Source organism: Solea senegalensis, linkage group LG20 (assembly GCF_019176455.1).
Source record: "Solea senegalensis isolate Sse05_10M linkage group LG20, IFAPA_SoseM_1, whole genome shotgun sequence".
In the NCBI taxonomy this organism is placed as follows: Eukaryota; Metazoa; Chordata; class Actinopteri; order Pleuronectiformes; family Soleidae; genus Solea; species Solea senegalensis.
Window position 1 is genome coordinate 14,188,974 of NC_058039.1, and position 23,167 is coordinate 14,212,140.

The 23,167-nt window shown below is 39.9% G+C and overlaps 1 protein-coding gene across 1 annotated transcript; it reads left to right on the forward strand.

The window, feature by feature from the left end:
- The first annotated feature begins 9,473 nt into the window (after positions 1-9,473).
- On the forward strand, positions 9,474-12,615 carry galr1a (galanin receptor 1a). The gene is made up of 3 exons (XM_044052398.1): positions 9,474-10,318; positions 11,660-11,725; positions 12,128-12,615. Exons 1-3 carry the CDS (start codon positions 9,677-9,679, stop codon positions 12,482-12,484), a joined length of 1,065 nt encoding a protein of 354 aa, XP_043908333.1. The 5' UTR covers positions 9,474-9,676; the 3' UTR covers positions 12,485-12,615.
- The last annotated feature ends 10,552 nt before the right edge of the window (positions 12,616-23,167 follow it).

Here is a 23,167-nt window from a genome sequence, read left to right on the forward strand (position 1 = left end):
GGGTGACTCTGCACATATTCTGTGATGTTGGTAAAAGTCATATAGCCAAGCACAAAGGGAATTTGGCTTGTGAACCCCTGAGCGAGGTACCCAATCCCCATTGCTCATTGGTAACTGGACACTCTAAATTGACCCCAGCCACAGGGGGAAACGTTGTTGGTCCTAGATAAATGGCAAATCATGTTAATATTATTAGCCAGGTGTTGTCTGTCTGTGTCCAAGGGCCCAATGGGTCGGTGAAGGTTCTCAGTTATCCAGGTCATAATCTTCTTCAGCAGTTAGCTGTAGGGGACTGGACTTGCTTGAGTTGAGTTGAAGAGCAATCCAAGTGAGGAACCAGGTATTTAACCTCTGAGGCTAATAACCAATGGCTCAGAATCCGTCCCAGGTTACAACCCCTTAAATATGCTCAATAAAAGGTGAGAATTTAGGTCAGAGTATTTGTTGTTTTTTTGTCAGTAATTGTGCTGGTGGTCTGGTAACCCCTTACACTTGAGTGTCCATATCTTGGGGCTCAACGTGCTTGATCATAGCACTTTACTAGCACAACATACTAATGTTTCACAGATATAAGCAAAGAAACGAGGTGAACCGAAACAGAAGTGGGTTTTCAACAGCCTGGCGTGAATGTAAATTGGCGTTTGGTGTGAACGCAGCATTAGTCTGATGCTAACGTTATTCCCAAAGCTAACTGAAAGTACCAGACACATCAGCAAACATTACTGTAACAGTTAAATGTTTAATGTTTGCTAACGTTGTGTACAGCAGTGCACCATTACTGTACATGTATTAGGGTTCTTTAGCCATAACATGCACGGTTTTATGAATTAAAACATCACATAATTAGAATATAATAACACATGAAATACAGTAGGTTAATTCAATTTTCGGTCAGATGCTCTTTTTTTTTTTTTGCCAATATGTGTGTAAATGTTATTTTTTAACCCATCACAGCTCCACATGAAGCCCTGCATGTGTTTTCTGATTCAGAGTGGCCGCTGTGAACAAAGCAGGATCTGTTGCAGGATAAGTTGTGTCAGAAAACACCCGCGCAGCATCAGAATATTAATATTTTTTGAAAACAGATGCCCTTTTTGTTACGGCTGCTCCTTATTACCAGTCAGAAAAGTTGCTTTAAGGGAGGAAAAATAAATTGTTCTGTTTGATGCGGCTATGGAGTGTAATGACAGATAAATCTGTTTTAAATAAAGAGAGCAGGGAGGGTGTTAGACATCACTTCTCTGATCACCTGAGATAAACTGAAATAAATTGAAGTTTAATCTATAAATCTCCAATGTCAATAAAAATTTGTGGCATCAATTCCTGTATTTTTAATTCTAAAGCTTGAATTTTCCGTGTAATTCTTGCTGCTGTAACTCATTGTACATGCTGCTTTTTCCTGTGCTGTATTTTATTCATTTATCCGCACATACCTCACTATCATCCGTATTGTTCCTACTTTTATATTAATGTATCTATTTGTAAGTTAAATATTATTGTTATTCTTCTTTTATTGCATTATTATTATTACTGTTGTTTTGCACTGCTATTGCATGGATTTGCTCATGACTGAGGTCAGTGGAGCCAACATGGCCTCCTGTTTCCTGCACATGTAAATAAAAAGGGTATAGACTCAGGGGCAGCCGTGTTTGTCCACTCTGAACTCGTGCACAGTGCTCCGTCTGTTCGTCCCGCAGAGCCCGAAGCCTCAGCGCAGCACCCACGGGGACTCGCAAAGGGAGGGAGCAGGAATGTTGAGAGTGGGATGACCACACTGCCTGTGCCCTCATGTCCAGAAGAGTCTTGGATTTGTTCCTGGGGCTGCAAAGGCCGAGGATAACCGCAGGGAAGACAATAGCTGCCATGGTCGAGAGCTGTGGGACACAAACGCGGGAGATATCCTTGAACTCCGACAGGAATGTCAATCTTGACCAAGACGCCTACTGAGAGAGGCAGCTGAATATCTATCTGTTAATGGAGAGAAAGAGGGAAAAGAAAGGCTTCATCTGTTCTCGTGCAGAATATGACCACAGGAGAGAGTTTGGCTTTGCTTTTAATGTAGTTTGTTGAAATGGTTTTTATAACCTCTGCAAACTCTGTTAGTGAGAGCAGGTGCGGTCATCAACCTTGGGAGTTTCACGTCTCAGAAGATGGGATAGTTACAGACACGTGGGTCATTGTAAAAGATGAAATCTAACCAAAGGTCTCAAAAAATGCATTACTTCTTCAGCATCATGATGAACCACAGGTCTCACATGACGGAATACTCTTCTCAGAAGAGGAACCGTATTGTTGTCAGAGTCATGTTGGTCACTGCATTTTCAGAAATGTATGGTTCATGACAGGTCTGAACCCCAAGAACGCTACATCAGATGAGGAGTTAAAAGTCTCAAAATCGAAATGATATCTTCTAAAACTAGAGTCTTCTTCATTAGCTAAGGAACAACATGTCCTACAAGATGAAATACTGTACCTTCTCTCAGAAGATGAACCTTAGAGAACTGTGAATCATTGTAAAAACACAAGTGAATCTTGATGATGATGATGATGATGATGATGTAACCACAGATCTTGTATGATCTCAGAAGAAAAAGCACATGGTCAGAAACCCGTGAGTCATTGTTACAGATGGTTCATTACAGTGCTGAACCACAGACCTCTACATCAGATGATTTAACAAAGGTCCAAAAATGCCTCACTTCTTCAGCATCATGCTGAACAACAGGTCTTACATGATGGAATATTCTCCTCAGAAGAGGAACCATTGTACTGTTGGTCACTGTAAAAGACGAGTGGTTTCTTTTCAAAGATATTTGTTTTTCTTCCCAGGTCTGGACCCCAGAACTCTACATCATCAGGTGATGAAATACATCTTCTTTAACCTGAGACTTTGTCATTAGCTGAGTAAACCACAGGTCCTACAAGATGAAATACCTGGCTTTCTTCAGATAGAAGTCACAGTTCTAAAACAGCAGAGACATAGGGAAGCAAAGCTTTCAAACGTCGCACTACATCATATAAAACCAAGAACCACAGGTCTTGCACAACGATATAACCGTTTAGGAACATGAACCATATGGTCTGATACGTGTGGATCGTTGTAAAATATAAGAGAACCGTCAAAGAGTTTCAGATACATATGGAGGCAAAGGTCTCAAACATTGCAGTGCATCATTCAAAACCAAGAGCCACTTGTCTTGCACGATTAAATCCCTGTGTATGTGTATATATGTATATATATATATATATATATATACATTCCATATACCATTCAAATCCAACCCTTCATTCAATCCCAGCTGTCACTGAGTGATGACATCATAAGTATGACGCTCAGTAGCTGATGTCATGGCACAAACTCAATGCAAACCATTGAAAACCTTTAATTGCAGATGATTTTTTCTATGACAAAATATCTGATCAATTAAGAGTAGTGTAATGTAATTAACTTATACTAAAAACATATCCAATGGATTTCTTCCTCCTCACTGTGATAAACAAGTCAATGCAAATATCTCACTGGTCAAATGCCAGTGATTCCATCAACATTTGGCTGAAGTGGCCGCAGGAGGCCGGAGAATAAAGCTGTCATTTGTTTAGCGTCGCAACAATATCATGCTCTCTTGTTTCAAACGGCGGATATTTCTGAGCCACCGCTGCTGTAAATAGAAGATTGTTGCACATATCAGAGCTGGGCTTTTTCTTTTCTTATTTTAAACGCTCGAAAACAAACTTTAAACACTGTTGATTTTCATTATGATTTTTAATGAATTTCTCAAGTTTAACGGTAATGTATAATTCTGTCGCTCTAAGTGTGTTCACGTCTCCATTTTGCATTTTAGTTGTAGGTCACTTTGCCTCTGAAAACTGATAAACATGAACGTAATCTTGTATGAAACATTATATTATATGAAATAATGTAAAAAGAAAAAATGAAATGAAAGAAGATGAAAAGGTAATGAAGTCATATTATGATCACACATCTCATTGTACCTGCAGACATTAAAGTCATTCACACTGTTTCATATTCACTAAATTTAAAAGGCTGCTTTTTTAAGGCTGCTGGTGTAAAGACAGTGACGTCAAAGTAAAGCCTGCCACCTTTTCTTCATGTTGTTTGAAAGAATTGGACACAAATGATGGTTCAGACCAGGGTTTGTGTATTTTTCTTATCTATGAAGTGACTGTGACTCTAAAACAGGAGCCAGTCTTCCTGACTGATGGAAAACATTCTTCACTTTCACACATTCATGCAATTGGAAAAATAAATGATAGGCTTGTTGTTTTTTTGTGTGTGTGAAAACACAAACTTGACAGGATCTCACTGCCTGATACCTGATAGTTTGTAGTTGAACAGCCTGTTGTTTGTGTTGTTTTCATTAATTCTACAGCTGCAGCATTCTGGCTCTTTGTTGCAACTTTTACAAAAACATAAATGAGTAGATTTTATATTTATATGACTGTAATGGACATGTGTGTGTCATGACCTCTGAGTTTCTGTTTCTGATGCTTTTGTTTGGACATTTATTTCGACTTTTATGTCATAATCCTTGGTGTTTTAGTTCTTTTCTTCTGGTTTCCTGTTTGTTTAGATTACTCTGCGTCCTGTTCTCACTCCTCTGATTGTCTGCTCTGCTCTGATGTGATTCACCTGCGTCTAACGAGTTTCACCTGTGTGTTCAAACATCCCTGCCCTCCACGTGCATTTAATCCCTTCGTGTTGTCCTTGGCGTCTTTGTCAGTTCACCCTGTGCATTCACATGTGCTCTGCTTTGTTCTGGTCTCAGCTGCTGCTGCTGCTGCTCACTGTGCTCTCATGTGTGGTTTTTGTGTGGTTTTCCATTACCTTATCTCGCTGTTTCTGCCTCCTTTTGTTCACTTTTATTTTTTGCAGAAAAGCTCACAAATCTCTCCCCTACATTTTTGCAAACCTCACAAAGAAGAGAAAGATAAAAAGAAAACATTCAAATTAATTTGAAAATACACATTTATATTTAGTGTGGTTTTGTGCTGAGAACAACATGGCTGACTCTGGAAAAAACTGATTTTAAGCCACTTAAAAAAGGATGAGTTAATAAATGATACACCTTCTTACATCTCCTTCATGTTAAACATGTGTTTGCTGCTTTATCTCACTGTTAAACATCATTTTCTGACTGAAAACTGAAGTTCAGAAACTGTTTGCTCTCCCGTACCCAAGTCCAGAGAGAGAATCAGTGATTTTAGCTCACAGGGACACATGAACTGCTGCTCCACTGCTGCCTCGTGTGGTCGGTTTGTGTCACTGAGGTAAATCCGAATAAAGAAGTCACAAAATGACACATTTGAACTCACTAATGGAGTTCAGCAGTGGATCAACAACTGTGTGCCGTCATTTAAAATCTCTCCAAATTTTCTTTGGTGCAGGTGAGGAAGCAGTTTTTACGTAGAGACACAAAACCCAAGTTTCCAGTCAGAATTGACTCTGTGATGGTGAAATAAAAGCTGTGAACATCATCTTAAGATGTTGTAGTTTCAGTGAAGCAAAGGTTTTATTTGATGAACTTTATGTTAAGTGGCAGAAATGTGTTTTTTCATCGTGTTTTCTGAGTCCAACACTTCAAACAGTTCTACTGGTGGCAGAGGTGAATATGGACTAACAGTGAATGAGCACATGTCATGTTCTAATGCAGTTAAAAGCACTTTACATCCATGGTTCTCAAACTGTGGTGTGTGCACTACCTGTGGTATGTGAGCTTCCTCTGGTGGAAAATCCTAAATACTGTTCTACTGTATATACCAGGGTATGTGACCGGAGTGTGTAGAAGATAAAACAAATGATGATTAATCGAATGTCACCAAACCAGTGTGTGACGTATATGTGATGATGACGAGAGAATACATCTGCCTCCTGCTGAATCCTCACAATTCACAAAGAAGGTGTGTTTTTATTTGATATGAATGTCTAAAATCAGTTTATATAGAACACTTGCTGTGGCCTACAGATAAATGTGAACGTGTAACAATCAGCCTGAGCTTCAGCGGCTCGTTGTAGGTTGTTGAACACACACATTTATCTCTGCTTGAAAGTGGACTGTTTGTCTGTGCTCTCCTCCCAGAGTCACTTAGTGAAGATGAGTAATGATGCTGTAAACCCCTGTAGCTCCCCCTGCTGCTGGTGCGAGGAACTGTGAGGTGCAGATGTAATGAACTCATGATGAACTCACATTGTCCTGCTGAGACTGAAGATTGGATTGAATCTGCTCTTTACAAACACGTCACAGATACTCACTCTTCATAAAATAATCCCAGAGTTATATTTGATATTTAAATCATAAAACTCCAAATAGTTTTTCTTTTCTAAAGGGGAAAAAAAGCCTTTGTCTGAGTGTATGATTTAGTGACATCTAGTGGTGATCTTGGAGGTTGCAACCTCACTTTCCTCACAACGTAGGATTATTGAACACATGTTTTGGAATATTGAATATCTCAGACTGCACCTTTAACCAGTCAGCTTTAATATCAGTCATATCAGTATCATAACTTGTTGTTTGTTAATCTGCCTGTGTTTGTATATTTGAACAGAATTAGACCACCTGACCGAGGGAGTGTTTGTGTGTATACAGCAGCAGCACACGGGGCGGGTGGAGACAACAATCATTTATCCCACCATCAAACTGAACAACCAGGGTTTTTTTTGTAGCAAAAACACCCTTAAGTATAATACTTAAGTCAGAATAAGTTCATCCCCAGACACTTCAAAGTGTACCTGTTTTTCAGGTAATGATGACATGTGTGAAAGAAGTAACTGACTGAAATGATAATCAGGATTAATCTCAGACATGATTTAAGGTTTTCTCTTATTGAGAAAAGACTAAAATGTTTTGACTAAAACCATCTGTCTTTGCACATGAGACAGGCTTCTTCTCTGTGTTTAAAACTAGTCTCTTTTATTGGCCTTTGACACTGTTTTATTCACTGGTTTATTGTTTGGCTGTTAGCTTCATCCATGTTTTTATGCTTTTTATTTATTGTGTCTTTTAATTGTCATCCTGTACAGCACTGTGGTCCACTGTGGTTGTTTTAAAGTGTTCCCTCACTCTGATAGTTTTGCTCGGCAGACGCAGCAAACAAATAATGTTACACAAACAGAACAAACAGAGGCAGAATAATGCATTTAATGCTTTAATGATCCGCTAAAGAATGACCCGTTCTCCCATTGATCCGGCATACTGCAGCTTTAAGTGTTCTAACCTCCCGTCCTCCCAGACTGATAAACTGCCGTCATTACTGTTTGTGCAGAAACAGAAAACACATCAAAGCCTGTGGTCTGTCAAAGCTTAATCACACAAATAGCGATCTGTGGCTTCCATCCATTCAGCAGACAATGTACGGCCATTTGAAATGATTGGGGTAAATGACTGCGCTGTTGCTCTGCTCTGTTCCCCTGGCTCAGTGTCATGGTAACAACAGGTCTGGCTCTGGTCTGAGCTAAAGGGCTAACCACCGGAGAAGCGGACAGAGCAGTGCGGTCACGCGCAGCGTATCCTCCTCGTGTCTCTAACGAAGGACAATCCCAGAGGACGCAGTGAGGCGGGATCTGCGGTCGCGAAGTCGTGATGTCAGTCGATCAAAGTCAAGACGGGAATTGGGGAGAAGAGTCCAAACATCACGCCGTCGTGATTCTGCTCTTTAAGAGGCAATTAAGTCTGTGGAGAAACAACATTTAGAGAGTCCTGAGAGGGAAGCCAGTGTGGAAGAGGCTCAAACCTGCATTCTCATGAAAGGCCATCAGGGGGCGACTCTATTGGTCACATACGCATGAAAAATTAACTTATATTACATAAAAGTCCACGAGAATGAGCATATTTCTTTGTTCCATGACTTCAAAATGTCCTCTGAAGTCATAGAACATGCAAACTCGTTTGTTCTGACCGGGTCGTGAACCCCCAGTCTTCGATTCTCCACTTTCGTGTGTTTCTGTGTGGATAAAAACATTTTTTTTACAGCAAACGGATAATTTTTTCACGATGCCGAACTGATTCATGTCCAAATTCAGAACCACCAACTGTCTGTTATTTCTGGGAACACGTGGAATGTCGTGACCATTCTATTTGGGTTCCGTTTCTTTTCTTTTCCTCGGCAGAAACTGGGGAAAACCACTTGGTCGATGGAGTGAAGAGTCGCCATGGAAACTTCATGTTGCTTCAGGACAAGAGCTGAAAAACCAATTACAAAACAAACCATCACCATCCCACAACTATAATAACCCTGTGATTTTTTTTCTCTCAACAGGCGATATAATGACTGAGATTCACTTTCCTCCTCTTCTTCCTCTTCAGGGAGAGAGTGAGAGAGAGTGAGTGTGAAAAATTCAGTCGATTTTTCGATCTGACGAAGATCAACCACAGGTATAAACAATAAAAGCTCCAGCTGTGTCCAACCATCTGAGGACAAGCGGAGGAGATAACATCAGGCGCTGCTCTCAGGTTACATACAGAAAAGTGCATCATCTTTGTTGTCATGGTTTTTGTTCTGCAGCAGATCTGTCAGCTCCGGCCGGACTCGCATCCTCACGCTTGCATAAAGATGTGTCAGCTGTTGTCAGATCTGCTCACAGACGATCAGCGACGGAGACAAAAGAGAAAAACAACAAGGAAGTCAGCGCGCTGGAGGAAAACACAGAATCACTTCAGCGCAAAGAAGTCTGAAGATTGTTCCCCTTGACCTTAAATCACTGCCTAAAACACATTTTTAATGCTTTTATTTTTACTTCGAGTTATGTTTTTGTTGTTCTTTTGCTTTTATTTGTTGGGATATTGTCTTGTATTGTAAAGGTTTTTAAGTAATATTCTTCTGATGGACTATGTTTCACCATTGGTGTGCACACACATTATGGCAGCAGGCACCCAAGTGAAAAAAAAGGGGTAATTTTTTTTATATAATATTCAGTTATAAACAAGTTTGCTAACTGCTATAAATCACCAAAACACTTCAGTTAAAATAAATTGTGGGTCTAAACTGAGATTGTTGGACGTGATATCAAAACATAAAATATGAGAATGAGAATCGATATTTATTTATTTTGAAATATTGAAATATCTCAACAGCCATGTGCTAAAATGCTGTGATGCCGAGTGAGTTTACACAAAATGTCCTGAGAAACTTTTGCACGGGAATAATTATTTTTGCGTTCCATTTGTAGTCGTAACTCTGAATTTCCGAGGCTGAAGTAAAATGGTGATTCACATATTTCCATGTCATGTTTAAACGCTGTGATTGTGTTTCGTGAAAATACCAGAGTAGAGTTGTTGTTATTGGCTGCTAGCTATGGCTAGCCCGAGATAGTTCCGACTTCCGACATAAATGGAACACAGGAGATGTTTTACAGACATTCATGTTCACCAGAGGATGAACTGAACTTAGTGATTAGTTAATCATTAACTAATGATAAAGTTGTTAAAATCCTCTTTGCTCACAGCAGCGTTGAACTCTGGTCAGGTATTGGTGGGATTTGCTGCGCGTGAGTGTGGTGACGTTTCAGCTCTGGGCAGGAACGTCAGGCTGCACGAGCACGAGCCCAGTCCAACCTTTGTCCAGGAGAAAATGTGAGCTTCATGTGGAGGAAAACCTCTCGTCTTCTTCATCAACATGGAACTTCTCTGCGTTCACTGGGATTAAAAAAAGAGAGAAAAAGATGGAGAACCAGAGTGAGTCAGTCCACAGCAACAGTGTGAGGCTCCCGGCCAAACTCATCCTCGGTGTAGGTGTAGACAACTTTATTTCTCTCCTCATATTTGGGCTGATTTTTATCCTCGGTGCGCTCGGGAACGCGCTGGTGATCACGGTGCTGGCGCGCAGTAAACCGGGTCAACCGAGGAGCACGACCAACATCTTCATCCTCAACCTGAGCGTGGCGGATCTGTCCTACCTGCTCTTCTGCGTCCCCTTCCAGTCCACCATCTACATGCTGGACACGTGGGTGCTGGGCGCCTTCATCTGCAAGTTCATTCACTACTTCTTCACCGTGTCCATGCTGGTCAGCATCTTCACTCTGTCCGCGATGTCCGTGGACCGCTACGTGGCCATCGTGCACGCCAGGAGGTCGTCGTCGATCCGGGTGGGCAGACACGCGCTGCTCGGCGTCCTGCTCATCTGGAGCCTGTCTCTGGTGATGGCAGCGCCCGTGGCGCACTACCAGAGCATCGTGGAGCGGGAGGACAACACCACCTTCTGCTGGGAAGTGTGGCCCGACCACCAGAGGAAGGTGTACGTGATGTGCACCTTTGTGTTCGGTTACCTGCTCCCGCTCGTCCTCATCTCTGTCTGCTACACAAAGGTGTGTGCGCACGACTCAGCGACTACATTCATATAGTTATCATAAATAAGACAGTGATCATGAGCGATTTTGCATTTCTTTGCGCAACAAAGAAAATAAGCACAAAACATGTGCCGTGTGTTCTTTGTGCGTAAAAGCGCACCTTTTCAGGTTTAAAATGGCTCAAAGTGTATGAAAAATGCAAAAGGGAGTGTAACTGACGTGAGAGGGGATGATTTGCATGATCAGAACTAATCATCACGCTGACATGTCACTGCTAAAAAGGTGTGTGCGCACGAATCAACGACTATATTCATATAATTATCATAAATGAGTAATTACACGGTTTGGAAAAAGAAATGTGTGTCAGTGTGTCGTGTTTTCTTTGTGCGTAAAAGCGCAGAAGAAAAACTACTTTGGAAAGATGGATGAGTCAGAGTCAACGTTTGAAATCAACATCAAATGTTCACAGATTTTACAGTTTGGTACAAACAAGACACGCAGAACAGATGTGGATGTGACAGTGTGCCATTTTGTTTTTTTGTGCGTAAAAGTGCAAAAAAATATGTCCACAGATAAAGAGAGAGAATAATCAGTATCAGTGTAAGTCAGATCTAAAGAAGGGATTTGATTATACGTTTTAGAGTTCGACCAATATTGACTGATATTTGGGAATCAGTGCAACTGATAACTGATATTTTTTTGGTGAGAAATTTCAGGCAACAAATCTTTCATGGTTTTGACTCCGTGTGCGTATTCTGTGTCTGCACTTATTACAAAAAACTGAAGTCATAATTTAATGGTTTAAAGGCTGGATGACAAACATAGAGTTGTAGTGACTGAGCAGCATTTTTCAAGTTTCTAAGAAAGATAACGATTATGTTTTAAAAAGGCAAACATTTATCTATTTCTGGTACATTTGTCAACATTACCTAGTTTTTTTTAAAAAATGCAGTTGTAAAGAACAGTGGTTCCCAAATACTGGGGCGGGACCCACAGATGGGTCGCAGGGGATTTTTTTTTTGGGTCCATGAAAATAAAACTTTACAGCATTTTTCCCAACCTAACCTTTTAGTTCAGATTTATGTTCATATGTTTAAAATAATGTGAATCCGTCTTAATTGATTTACTCACCATCTTTTGGATATTTTTTGTTTACAAAATCAAAATGAAGACAGATACAGCTGTAAATGTGATGCTTTATATAATGATTTGAGCCATCTTTAAAAAGTGGCTCACCTTATAGAAACACTGGTCATGTCAGGTTCTTCTATTCACTGTTTACGAGCAATAAAACCAAAAAGTAGGTCAGCGGCTTTCTCGTCTTAATCCTCATCTTGTTCATTTTCTTTTAAATTTCAGGTTTTAAAACATCTGCACAAGAAGCTGAGAAACGTCTCTAAAAAGTCGGAGCTCTCCAAAAAGAAGGTCGGTGCCAGTCTGTTTTCCTGTGTCTACATTTATGGCTCTGACGTTTCTGACTGACATGAGCACATTTCCCTGATTCCTCCTTTAATGACCGACGGGTACACGGCGGTCACTGAAGGACAAGGTTTTTCATTCTGCTGAAAATGCTTTATGTTGAGTGTTCAGAGCAGGAAAAAGAAAGATAGCCACATTAGAATTTGCTGAAACCACTCACCGTCGTCTTGTGTTTGACTTTTGACTGGAGCGGCCATAAAATGAATGTGTCTTTTTATTTTATTTGATCAGGTTATATTACCCATCATTATCTTGCTCCTCGGCTTCCTCCACAGACAGTCCAGTCACAGGTAAATTTGATCATGTGACGTTATATTACCCATCATTACCTGCCCTTTCTTTCCACAGACTGCTCAGACGGTGCTGGTGGTGGTGGTGGTCTTCGGCCTGTCGTGGCTGCCTCACCACGTCGTGCACCTGTGGGTGGAGTTTGGCTCCTTCCCGCTGAACCAGGCCTCGTTCCTCTTCAGGATGGTGGCTCATTGCTTGGCCTACAGCAACTCGTCCGTCAACCCCGTCATCTACGCCTTCCTGTCGGAGAACTTCAGGAACTCCTACAAGCAGGTGTTCCGCTGCCGCGCGCCCAGCGAGTGTCCGCTGCACGACACTCGCGACCACCGCAGCAGGATGGAGCCCACGGCTCCGCCCGCCAACCTCAGTGTGAACCACAAAGGTCACAACTCTCAAATCTGTAAAATGCTTTGATCCTGAGAGCGCCCCCTGTTGTTTGTGTAGATTATGACTGATACTGGAACCACGAGGCTGATGCCAACGGTGATTTTTGAGAGTTAACTTTCAAACACAAACAATGTTAGATCTTGTGTCGCCCGGTGACATTCCTGCGCTGCACATATTCTAAATGCTTCTTGTCCCTGCCCACCTCTGATGTTGTGGTGAAGATGTAACTGGTCGGGTATATATTATGGTCTGTCCCAGTTTTAGTCAGAAGTCCCAATTTCCGAGTTCCTTTAACTGGAACGCCACCCCGACTCGGACCAACCTTGCACGACCCCAATTTACCTGTTCTTCTTTTACGGAACTTGCTAACAATGCAGTGCTGCCCCTAGTGGCCACAGCTGTTATGCTACATCATCCACGTATCAATCGATTTATAGTTAAAAATGTATATAAATGACTTAATCGATAACAAATTAATTTTGGTAGACGTTTATGCCACAAAATTTGGCGGCAAAAAAACAAACAAAATCTATCCGCTTCTCCGTGCACTGAACATTAGGGGGCGGAGTTTGTAAAATAAAAATGGAATTACAGCCTTTATTTCGAAGCATTGTAAATATACATACAGTATGTGAAGGAATAAATTAGACAAATAAATGAATAATTTACTTCTTAAATAAGATGTATAATGGCTTTCATGTATGAATGTGATGTAATCACTATTTTCCAGAGCAGCAGCCTCGTCCTCACTGATCTTATAGATTGCATATTACTTCCTGTTTATCCCCGAGGCTGAACAGGTGATTCTGCAATGCAGTCGCTACTGGGGCTGAGAAAATGGGAGCAGTGTTTCTGTCCCAGAAAAGAAAAGGATTTGCATATGAATGTTAGCGTTGTTTGTGCACAGAATAAAAGGATTGGAACGTGTGAAATTGTGATTTGCTGCAAAGGCAGCGGGGGACGGAAAATGATGTCTGTACATGTGAGGCTGTTTAAAAACATATATCACCGTGTGTCACATGTGACGCCCTGCTGTTACTAAGCAGGGAAACAACGTATACTGTTCAAATGACCGAGGAGGAAAATGAATTATATATATGTATATATGTGTATATATACATATATATGTATATACATATACATATATATGTATGTATATATATATGAGAGACAGCAAGATGATCATGTTTATTTCTATACATTTGAAAAAAAAAATCTAATTTAAAGTCACTCTGTCCATTATCTGCTCCTCATCCTATAGGAGATTGTATTGAATTAATATTCCAGGAAAACATTAGGAACATAAAATTGTTATGTTTAAGCGAAATGTTGTAATTATTATATTTAAATTCTTGTGTCAGTACCTGTGTGTCATCGACTACTGACTTTCATATCACAAAAGTATAATAAAATAATGTTTTCACAATATTTTTGCCTTTTTTTTTTCTAAATATAAAGGCTCTTCTTATTTCATGCAAGTTTAATTTTACTCATACTGTTGTAATGTAAGCAAAGTCCTTCACAGAAATCGTCACAGTTACTTCTCTGAGTGGGTATTCCAGATGAAATGACCAGGCTGCCATTCAAATGAATGGGTAATGGGCTAAAAGTTCAATTTCAATGATTACAGGGACATTAAATCACATGAAAACATTGTTAATAAGGTTAACATGTTTTTTGTCTTTCACTACACATGCACAAGGTTTCACGACAAGAACTTTTCAATAAGTAATTGCAATTATCCCATTTACTTCACTTATATTTCTACTGTTAGAATTGTAAGCTGGTCATCACAGTTTTGAAGCCCAAATATGTCCAACTGCAGTCTCAGCCATGTACAAAAAAAAAAGAATGGAAAGACACGCCCCCTAGAAAACACGCCCACTTAGTGCTAACTGTCTAAAATATCAGTGGTCAGTGGAGTTAAGGCCCATTTATACTCTTGGCAAAAGACAGAGACAGACGGAGCCTTTCTTCCGTACTTTGTGTTCATTTCTTGAACTTTCAGCTTTACTCAAGCAAGTCCACCTGCTTTTTGTGCGAGCAAAACACAGCGTAGAGCGTTGTTATTGACTTATTGCTAACAATAGCTAGCCTGGAATTACATCACTCCCACTTCAGACTTCTGACCTCTGATGTAAATGGAACGTACCATAAACCAAGTGAGAAGTAGAAGTTCAAATTCCCACAGACTTACTCTCAAATTGAGTATTACAACAAATAGTCGCCCCCTAGTGGATATTCAGTGTATTCTGACTTCCTGTGTGACTTCACCATAGGAAACTGTGGCTTTCTCCCCCCCCCATTTTGTATGTATAGTCTTTGGCTCCACTGTGTACCATTGTCGGTTTCTGACACTTTATCGCCAACAGACAAAACTCAGAACAAAATACAATAGCACGCAAAATCAGAAATGTGACTACAGTGCTGTGTTCCATTTACATTGGAACTCGAAAGTGGGAGTGATGTCACCCTTCGCGTTAACCACTTCCCTGTTGAGAAGTTGGAAGTGTAAATGGATGCATCTGCCAAGACCCCGAGATACTTGAGCCCTCCTCCCTGACCAGTAGTGGGCAGTTCACCCTTTTTTCTGACTGGGAACCATGACTTGGACACACTCCTGTGAACTGTCCCAGTGCAAGCTGAAGGTCACCGCCTGCGTCAGAGTTTCTGAGTTGAAAATCCATGATCAGGAAGTTGTTCCTTCTTCAGGAACCTCTGGAATTCTGGATTCTGGAGTTCTGAACACAAATGGAACGCAGCAAAGGTTTCCAGACAGAGTTGCAGACATCAAAGTCTCTTTTTACCACTTCCACTCGGAAGTGATTTGCCCACAAATGGCTCCCATTATTGTACAGAATATATTTGCTGGTTCATAATCAGGCGTGGACTGTGGAAGAAAACCTGAGCACAAAAATGTTTCTCAGTCCTCGAATGGAAAAAGCAATGCAGTCTCCTTTGAATTCACTGCTGCTTTCATCCGTGTTTTTGTTACATAAAGCACTTAGTGAGTGAGAAAAGGGCTGTTTTTGATGGACGGAGTAAAAGAGACCTGGGTGACAGGGTGAAGGAGCAGCAGCAGCATCACTGAGAGACGACGAAAGGCTGATGTTTAATCATCGCGCGGCTTTTTCAGCTTTGATTTTAAAAGGAAAATGATTTCTCTTTTATTCTTCAGACTCTGTGTTTTTATGACGTGAGGTCATTTTAACCCACAGTCTGTGACCAGTGAGGACAAAAGGTGTTTTAACCACGTTTGACCAGCAGAGGTCAGGCTTACACAAATGTTGACAGTTTCTTCCATTCTCCCTCCCAGAATTTCTTTCTTCCTTCCTTCCTTCCTTCCTTCCTATTTCCCTCCCTCTAAGCCTTTCTTCCTTTTTGCATCTGACTCTTCCTTCCTCCCTATTTCCCTCCCTCTCATCCTTCCTTCCTCCATCTCACTCTTTCTTCTTACCTTTCTTTATCCCTTTCTCTCTACCAGCATCTCTTTCTTCCTTACTCCCTTCCTTATTCCATTCCCTACCTCTCAGCTTTCCTTCCTCCCGTCCTTCCTCCCTCCTTCCTTCCTTTACCTCTCTGAGCTTTGGTTTCTTCTCGTTCCTTGATCACCTCTTCTTAATCAATATCTCTCGTGTCCCTCCAGTGTCAGCTGACGTCTCTATTTGTCCCCAGAGACTCACACCCTGTGTCCGCCGAGGCCTTCATAAATAAAGCGGGTTAATTAGATATGAATTGATCGCGTGGCCGCCGCGGACGTTTCATCCATCTCACTAAAAGCTGTTTAACAATAGATTACCAGCCAATCTTTCCCCGCGGAGCCACAGAGAGTGTGGTTCTTGTCATAAATCTGCTCAATAATAATAATAAACATCACTTCAGTTCATTTTTTTCTTGTTATTATTTCAGAGCTGGAGGTCGTGTTTTTAATAGAGACGAGGTTATGAATCATCACTGGACCTCATGGTGACGATTATTTCACTCTGCTGTTTCACACTTTTCTCAGTGATAATTCTCTGATTGTTTTCTTTTTTTACTGAGGACATTTGAATTTTATTTAAGTTTTAAGTTTAAATGTTTAAGTTTTAAGTTTTGCCTTTCCTCAACCTTTATTCAGCTGAAATTGTCCTTTTTTTTCACCAAAAAATTCACTTTTCCTACTGGAGAAGAATTTTAGGACCTTTTCGTCTTTGCCTTCCTGGTTATTGTTAAAGTAAAAACTACAACTTACAGCAAGTGACCTGGGGGTCAGTAGATGTCGACTCGACTTGACTTTTGGTATCGTCAGAATCACATACTGAATCATTAGAATCATGTACTGAATCATTAGAATCATGTACTGAATCATTAGAATCACATACTGAATCATTAGAATCATGTACTGAATCATTAGAATCAGTACATAATCATTAGAATCACATACTGAATCATTAGAATCATGTACTGAATCATTAGAATCATGTACTGAATCATTAGAATCATGTACTGAATCATTAGAATTAGTTAATTAGTAAGATTTGTTCACAGAATCGTTCAGTACTTCTGAACGGGTTGTGATTCGTCTCACACTCCTCCGCTAAATATTGAGATTTTACACATTTACTTTGCTTAATTTTGGAGATTAACACATGTTTTCTGGATTTTTAAGTCTTTTTGACTAATCTACATTTCGGCATCATTGGCTTTGATTCTTGTGTCGGACATCGTGCTCATGACTCTTCCAGTGATGACATTGGCACTGTTGACGTCACATTTTAGTATCGGCTCAGCTCGCTTGGATCCTCTACAGAGCAGGTACTAAAACAAGTACCAGGTACCAGCTACTATCACTAATGGAAAAGCAAAAACCAGTAGAGTGAAGCCGTGCCGAGCCAAGTCGTGCTGGAACTGTGTCATGGAAAAGTGCCTCAAGACTACCTGGATTAATCGAGAAAATACTCAACAGATTGTGTTGCCATAAATGTTGCACACTGGACTTTTAGAAACATTTCTTTGGTGAAAGCAGAGTTATAGAGAGAGAGAGACAGACAGGCAGAACAGGTGTGATCTCCTGTTTCCTGTGTGCAGCAGCTCTGAGGCCTCATGCTGTCACCTGCTCTGATTAATGGCCCTGCTGAAACATGTTCAGCCACATTAGAGCCCCGTGTATCTGCCAGTGTCCACACAGGCCGCGCTCTTTGTTCTGATGGGAAATGGTGTCAGCCGCTCGCTGCTGCTTTCGCCCAGAAACAGATAAAGATTTACTGTCATCAGAGGCCAGATTAAAGCGCACAAACGCAGACATTGATTTCTGAGAGCAGGGAGGGAGGGAGGGAGGGAGAAGAAAAAAGACGACACATTTTGGGGAAGGAACCTCATTCCAGGGCCGGTGCAGATATGATCAGCTTATTTGGGAGGTGGATAATATGGAGCCCTCTTCAAGAATGAACTTTGAAAGAAGTAAATTGTAAATATTGATTTCTGAAATGAAGTGTCAATCTCACTCGCTGAGATTATTCCCGTCATCTTGTCGGAGAGGAGGTCAGTCGTAGGAGGAGGAGGAGGAGGAGGGGCATGTGCTGGATTTGTGTTCTCAAAAGAGCTTTATTCACTTAGTAATGGTGGTTCAGTTTCCTCAGATAACGGAAATGAAGTGTGACCGAAGCTGAGGAGGAAGAGGAGCCTCTTCATCACCTGAAGCTGCTGTTATGATGGAAACAAAGACCCTGTTGACCTCTGTCCCCGAGGTCAAGTCCAACTGTCAGTTTGAAGGCGACGGACGCTCGACTCCACCTGAGGAATCATTTATGAAACTGAATTATTATAACAAATAAAGACATTTGAGTGTACCTAATAAACTGGCACCTGATGTTTTTTTTACATCAAATACCATTTTATTAGTTACGCGTCTGCTTTATTCTTCAATTTTTGAGTGCAGCACTTTAACTTAAAATAGAGTATTCATGATATTGTTTCATAAGAATCTAAATTCTCCTCATACTCAGCTATATTTTATAGCTATATTTCTGCTGGTATGTTTATGTATATATATACATATATATGTATATATATGTATCTACAGATATAGAAGTTTTTCATTTTTTAAAGCTTTTTATTTCTTTTAATCTTCTCTCTTTTAAATCTTCAAAATTGTCGGTTGAGGAATTATTAGAAAGAAAATAAAAACTTGCTACAAGCTCCCACTAGGTGGCAGTGTGCCTCTTTGCTGACTCTCCTGCTGTGTTCGCTCTGACTGAAGATTGAAAAATGTTCTTGACCGTTACCATGTTTCCTCTTCTGCCTCTTCATCATCATCTTCATCCTCCTCAGAGCAGCAGCAGCAGCTTCACTTTCTTCACTCGCACTCAAAATAAACCACACGAGTCAGTTAGTTTTGTGGTGAATGTGTGGAGTGAGCTCTAAAAGTTTCACAAATAAACAAACAAACAAGTCTCATTTGTCTGGGACTCACTGGTTTACAGCTGACGCAGTTTAAACGTGGACTAAACTGATCGTCCTCATCACCGTCTTTATTAAAACCTGATTGATTTAACGCGTGGAGACAAACGAGCGTCAGAGGACAGAGACTGTGTTTCTGTCAAAACCACAAGGACGACGCCTGCAGCACTTTGTGTCCTTTAATCCCCATTTACATTGGAGGCTAATCATTATTTTTAATGTCCCCCATTATTATTACCACTCTGGAGGATATTTTAGTGTCGGAAAACACAATATTAGATTTTAAAAAAAGACTTTAAATTTGGTTAAATGATATTTCACATGAAGTGAAATCATATCACCTCTTACAGCAGCACTTATGCTTATGTTATTTCCATTTTTTCTTGGTTTTAAATGCAGCTTAAATAACAGTTTAACGCTTGCTGTCAGAAATCAAACTATGTTCAATTAAAATGTAGCTTAACTTTTACGATTATGAAATGTACGTTTGTTTTACCTGTGTTATTTTTATAGTTTTTCAGGTATTTTATTGCCTTTTTGTTTAATATTGTTTTTAGGTCTCATGTTGTGTGCTTTATAAATAAAGTTGGTGAACAATGAAATATGAGACAGAAAGACAGCAACATTTCCATGTTGGAGAAATTAATTATTTTGAATTTTGCTTTTATTTTAGTTTTTGGACAAAACAAGACATTGAACACGTCATCATTTCCAGATTTGAGAAACACAGATCAACATTTTGATCTGTGTTTAATATTTTATGAACTAATCAACTTATTTATTAATTGGAAAACAATAATTCATTAATTGGTTATGAAAATAACTGAAAAATAGTTGCAGCCATTTTTAAAACAACAGTGTTTTTGTTGTGGGTTTTACGTTTTGTGTTACTTAGTGATACATTTGAACAAATTGAAGAAAATATAGATACATTTGTGTTACAATGATTATAATCGTAATGAGAATACATTTTATTTATACAGTTTCTTGAACCTGAATTCACTTTACATTAAAAGCACAAGCATGAAAAACAAAAGACAAATTAAAGTTAAAGTTAAAACCACTAAACACTAAAACCAGTCTTAAAGAGATGAGTTTTGTGCAGTGATTTGAATAAGGAAGGTCAAGAAAAAAAGAAAATCAAGAGGTCAGATATATTTAGAGAGTGTTTTAGGTGTGTTATTAAACTGGTTTACTTGTTTGATCCAAGTTTCCTGTCACCACACTCAGTAATATTTGTGATTTTACTGCCCTCTAATGTCACAAAAAACAAACAAAACTTACATTTGTGTCACTAATAGTTGAGCGCTGGCTACTCTGAGGCCACCATAAAAGTTTGGTCCGGCCCTGTTTTCCATAACTGACAAAAACAAAACCAAACAAAACAAAAGTTGCTCTCAGAGTTTGTGTTTGTACTTTTCCGAGGCGTTTGATCCTCGCGATAAACTCTGTCGCTCTCTGAGCCAAACCTGACGCCACTTTCATCAGCGTTTTTCTTTTTTCACGCCTCACAGAGTAATAATGACAAATCAGGCCGTGTTTGCTAATGTTTGCTAATGATTAGCGCCGACTGTTTCAGATCGCTGGTAAAAGCCGTGTGTAAAAGCTGTATTTATTGTTCCATTTGCACATTTTGTGAGTGTGTTTGAGGAGAGACTAATCGTTATTAATTAGGGTCATTGTTCAGTGTGTGTGTGTTTACTTTGTGTGCAGAGGTAGTTGTGTGTCTCTGTGACTGTACATGTGTGTTCTTGTGTTTGCTGCCTTTTCAGGACATTTTTCTGTCATAAACACTGACCTTGTCAGGACCGGTAGTCCTCATTGAGATGGAAAACCTGGTCCTAAATGAGGCAGAACCTCATTTCGGAAGAACTGGTTAAGTTAAGGTTAGGTTTCGCCCTTTAACTGGTTATGGTTAAGGTTAGAGATAAGGCTTTGGTTAAGCTGTCCTAATGAGTGCTGTGTCTTAAGAAGAATATCCTAAGTGAGGACAATTTGAATGGTCCTCACATTCTGTCTCACCTTTAAAGGGCTGTTTATGGGTCAAGACTCAGTTTTAGGCTTAGAATTGGGTTTATGTAAGGGTTAGGTTAAGGTTTTTTCGTGATATTTAAGTTTAGATGAAAGGAGAGGGAATTGGTGTCTTCACTAAGACTGCTGTAGATGGATATATGTGTGTTCACTTGTATTTGTCACCTCTTTAGGACCTTTTTTGGTCTTAAACACTGACCTTGTCAGGAGCAGTAGTCGTCATGGAGACCAAAACCTGGTCCTAATGAGGCAGAACCTCATTTCAGAGGAACTGGTTTAAAGCTAAGATTTGAATTGTGGTTATACTTAAGGTAAGGGTTAATGCTTGCCCTAAGTGAGAACTATTTTGGCTGCTTTATGGGTCAAAACTTAAAGTTTTAGTGTGAGAATTGGGTTTAAGTTAGTGTTAGATTAAGGGCTTTTTGTGATGGTTAAGATTAGATTAAGGAGCCAGGGAAAGCATTATGTGTATGAGTGTATTTACTAAGGGTGCTGTACAAGAATATGTGTGTGTTTACTTGTATTTGTTACCTATTTAAGACCTTTTTCTGTCATAAACACTGACCTTGTCAGGACCTGTAGTCCTCATGGAGGTCCAAACCTGGTCCTAATGTAGCATAACCTAGGTTTAGGACAAGAATTTGAGCTTTGGTGATGGTTAAGCTTAGTGATAACTTAGTGTGTTTAGTTTGTCCAGATGAATGGAAGTCAATGCCGTGGCCTGAGAAGAATAGATGCACAAACCTGTGTGTGTGTGTGTGTGTGTGTGTACAGCCCCGCAGCCATACTCAGCAAGCTGTGACAAAGGTCCATTACCTTGTCTGATCACAATGGCCTGTGATCTATTAGCATCATCTAAAAGCTGCATTAGGATGAAGTGGAGACACTCATAAACTGAACGCTCTGATCAGGCCTTTTAACGGCTCCGCTGGTTTTACATGGAGCCTCTCTGGCTTATTCCCCTTGGTTTGTAGGTTAATGCATTTTCAAGTACCCACCAGACAACACTCAATCGACAATGAAGCGTATACATCAGCCATTTAATCCAAAACGACCCAGGATCCACCAGCGAGTTCACGTTGGACAGAGAAAAGCAGCTGTTGTCCTTGTTCTGGCTCATGTGCAAAACTAATTAGGCGTTTGAAGAATACATCAGATAAAAATATACATATATACAATATTATCGGCTATTTGATAAAATCTGTGCGTCCATGTGATCGCATAAAATTTTGCATTTTTGACACGATATAATTATTCGATAGAGACATTATGAGTTTACTATTTCATTTAAAATGTCTGTGAGAATCCATAAGGTTGGAAGCTACGTTATAATTTTCTGTGATGTCTTCTCAGGCTCTGCCACTAGGGGGCACTACAGTTAGAATTCATATAAATTGTCACTCTCTGATCCACACCGGTAACTTATGTGTTGTTAAGTCAAAGTTATGATTCATTTTATATCACTTTTCTGCCGTGATACTTGTGCAGAAGTCACAAAATAAACCATTTTATTTTTGTTCGTAAAAACGAGCCAAGCAAACTTCGAATTGTGACGGAACGCCACATTTCACATATTTGAGTACTTTTCGCTCTGGTGTGTTTATATAGTTGGTGAAAATGTCAGATTGCCGATAGGTTGGGTTGAAAAAAGGATATAAGACACTCTATATTGCACATTTGTATAGCCTCTGTATATACAAGAGTTAGTTTAGGATTTATTTTTGTTGTTTCATTTTCTACTCACTCTAGTAAAAATCCCCCAGCTCCACTATGACCACATACCCTGGTATATACAGTACAACAGTATTTTTGTTATAAATAACAGTTTTTTTTTAATCTCCGAATACCACCAGGGGAAGCTCACGTACCACTGGTGGTACACGTACCACAGTTTGAAAACCATAGATCTAAATCAGGGGTCATATTAATGGGGGCCATATTTGATAATGTGAAGATTTCCGTTCGCCAATGGTCCTTTTTTGAACAGTAACATTTAAACACAACACACTGTTTTATAAAAAATGGAATTTTCATTGTCACAATTAACATTTTTAAATGGAAATGTCACCAAATCTAAGTCGTGCAGGAGTGAAAAAATTTCTTTCCACAGCTGGCGTCAAATAACATGAGAGATGAGTGCATATAGCTGTTTCTCACAGGTGGTTTTCAAACTCTGGTTTCAAATTCACACTATAAAACCAAAGCTGCGGTCCGTACAACATGTCACGAGGGCCGTGACCG

What these genes read in the sequence shown, in the direction of transcription:
- galr1a (XM_044052398.1), top strand. Translation starts at nt 9,677, where the DNA reads ATGGAGAACCAGAGTGAGTCAGTCCACAGCAACAGTGTGAGGCTCCCG. An exon ending in TCTCTGTCTGCTACACAAAG is followed by an intron (nt 10,319 to 11,659) that starts GTGTGTGCGCAC and finishes TTTAAATTTCAG; the next exon opens with GTTTTAAAACATCTGCACAA. An exon ending in CGGAGCTCTCCAAAAAGAAG is followed by an intron (nt 11,726 to 12,127) that starts GTCGGTGCCAGT and finishes TTCTTTCCACAG; the next exon opens with ACTGCTCAGACGGTGCTGGT.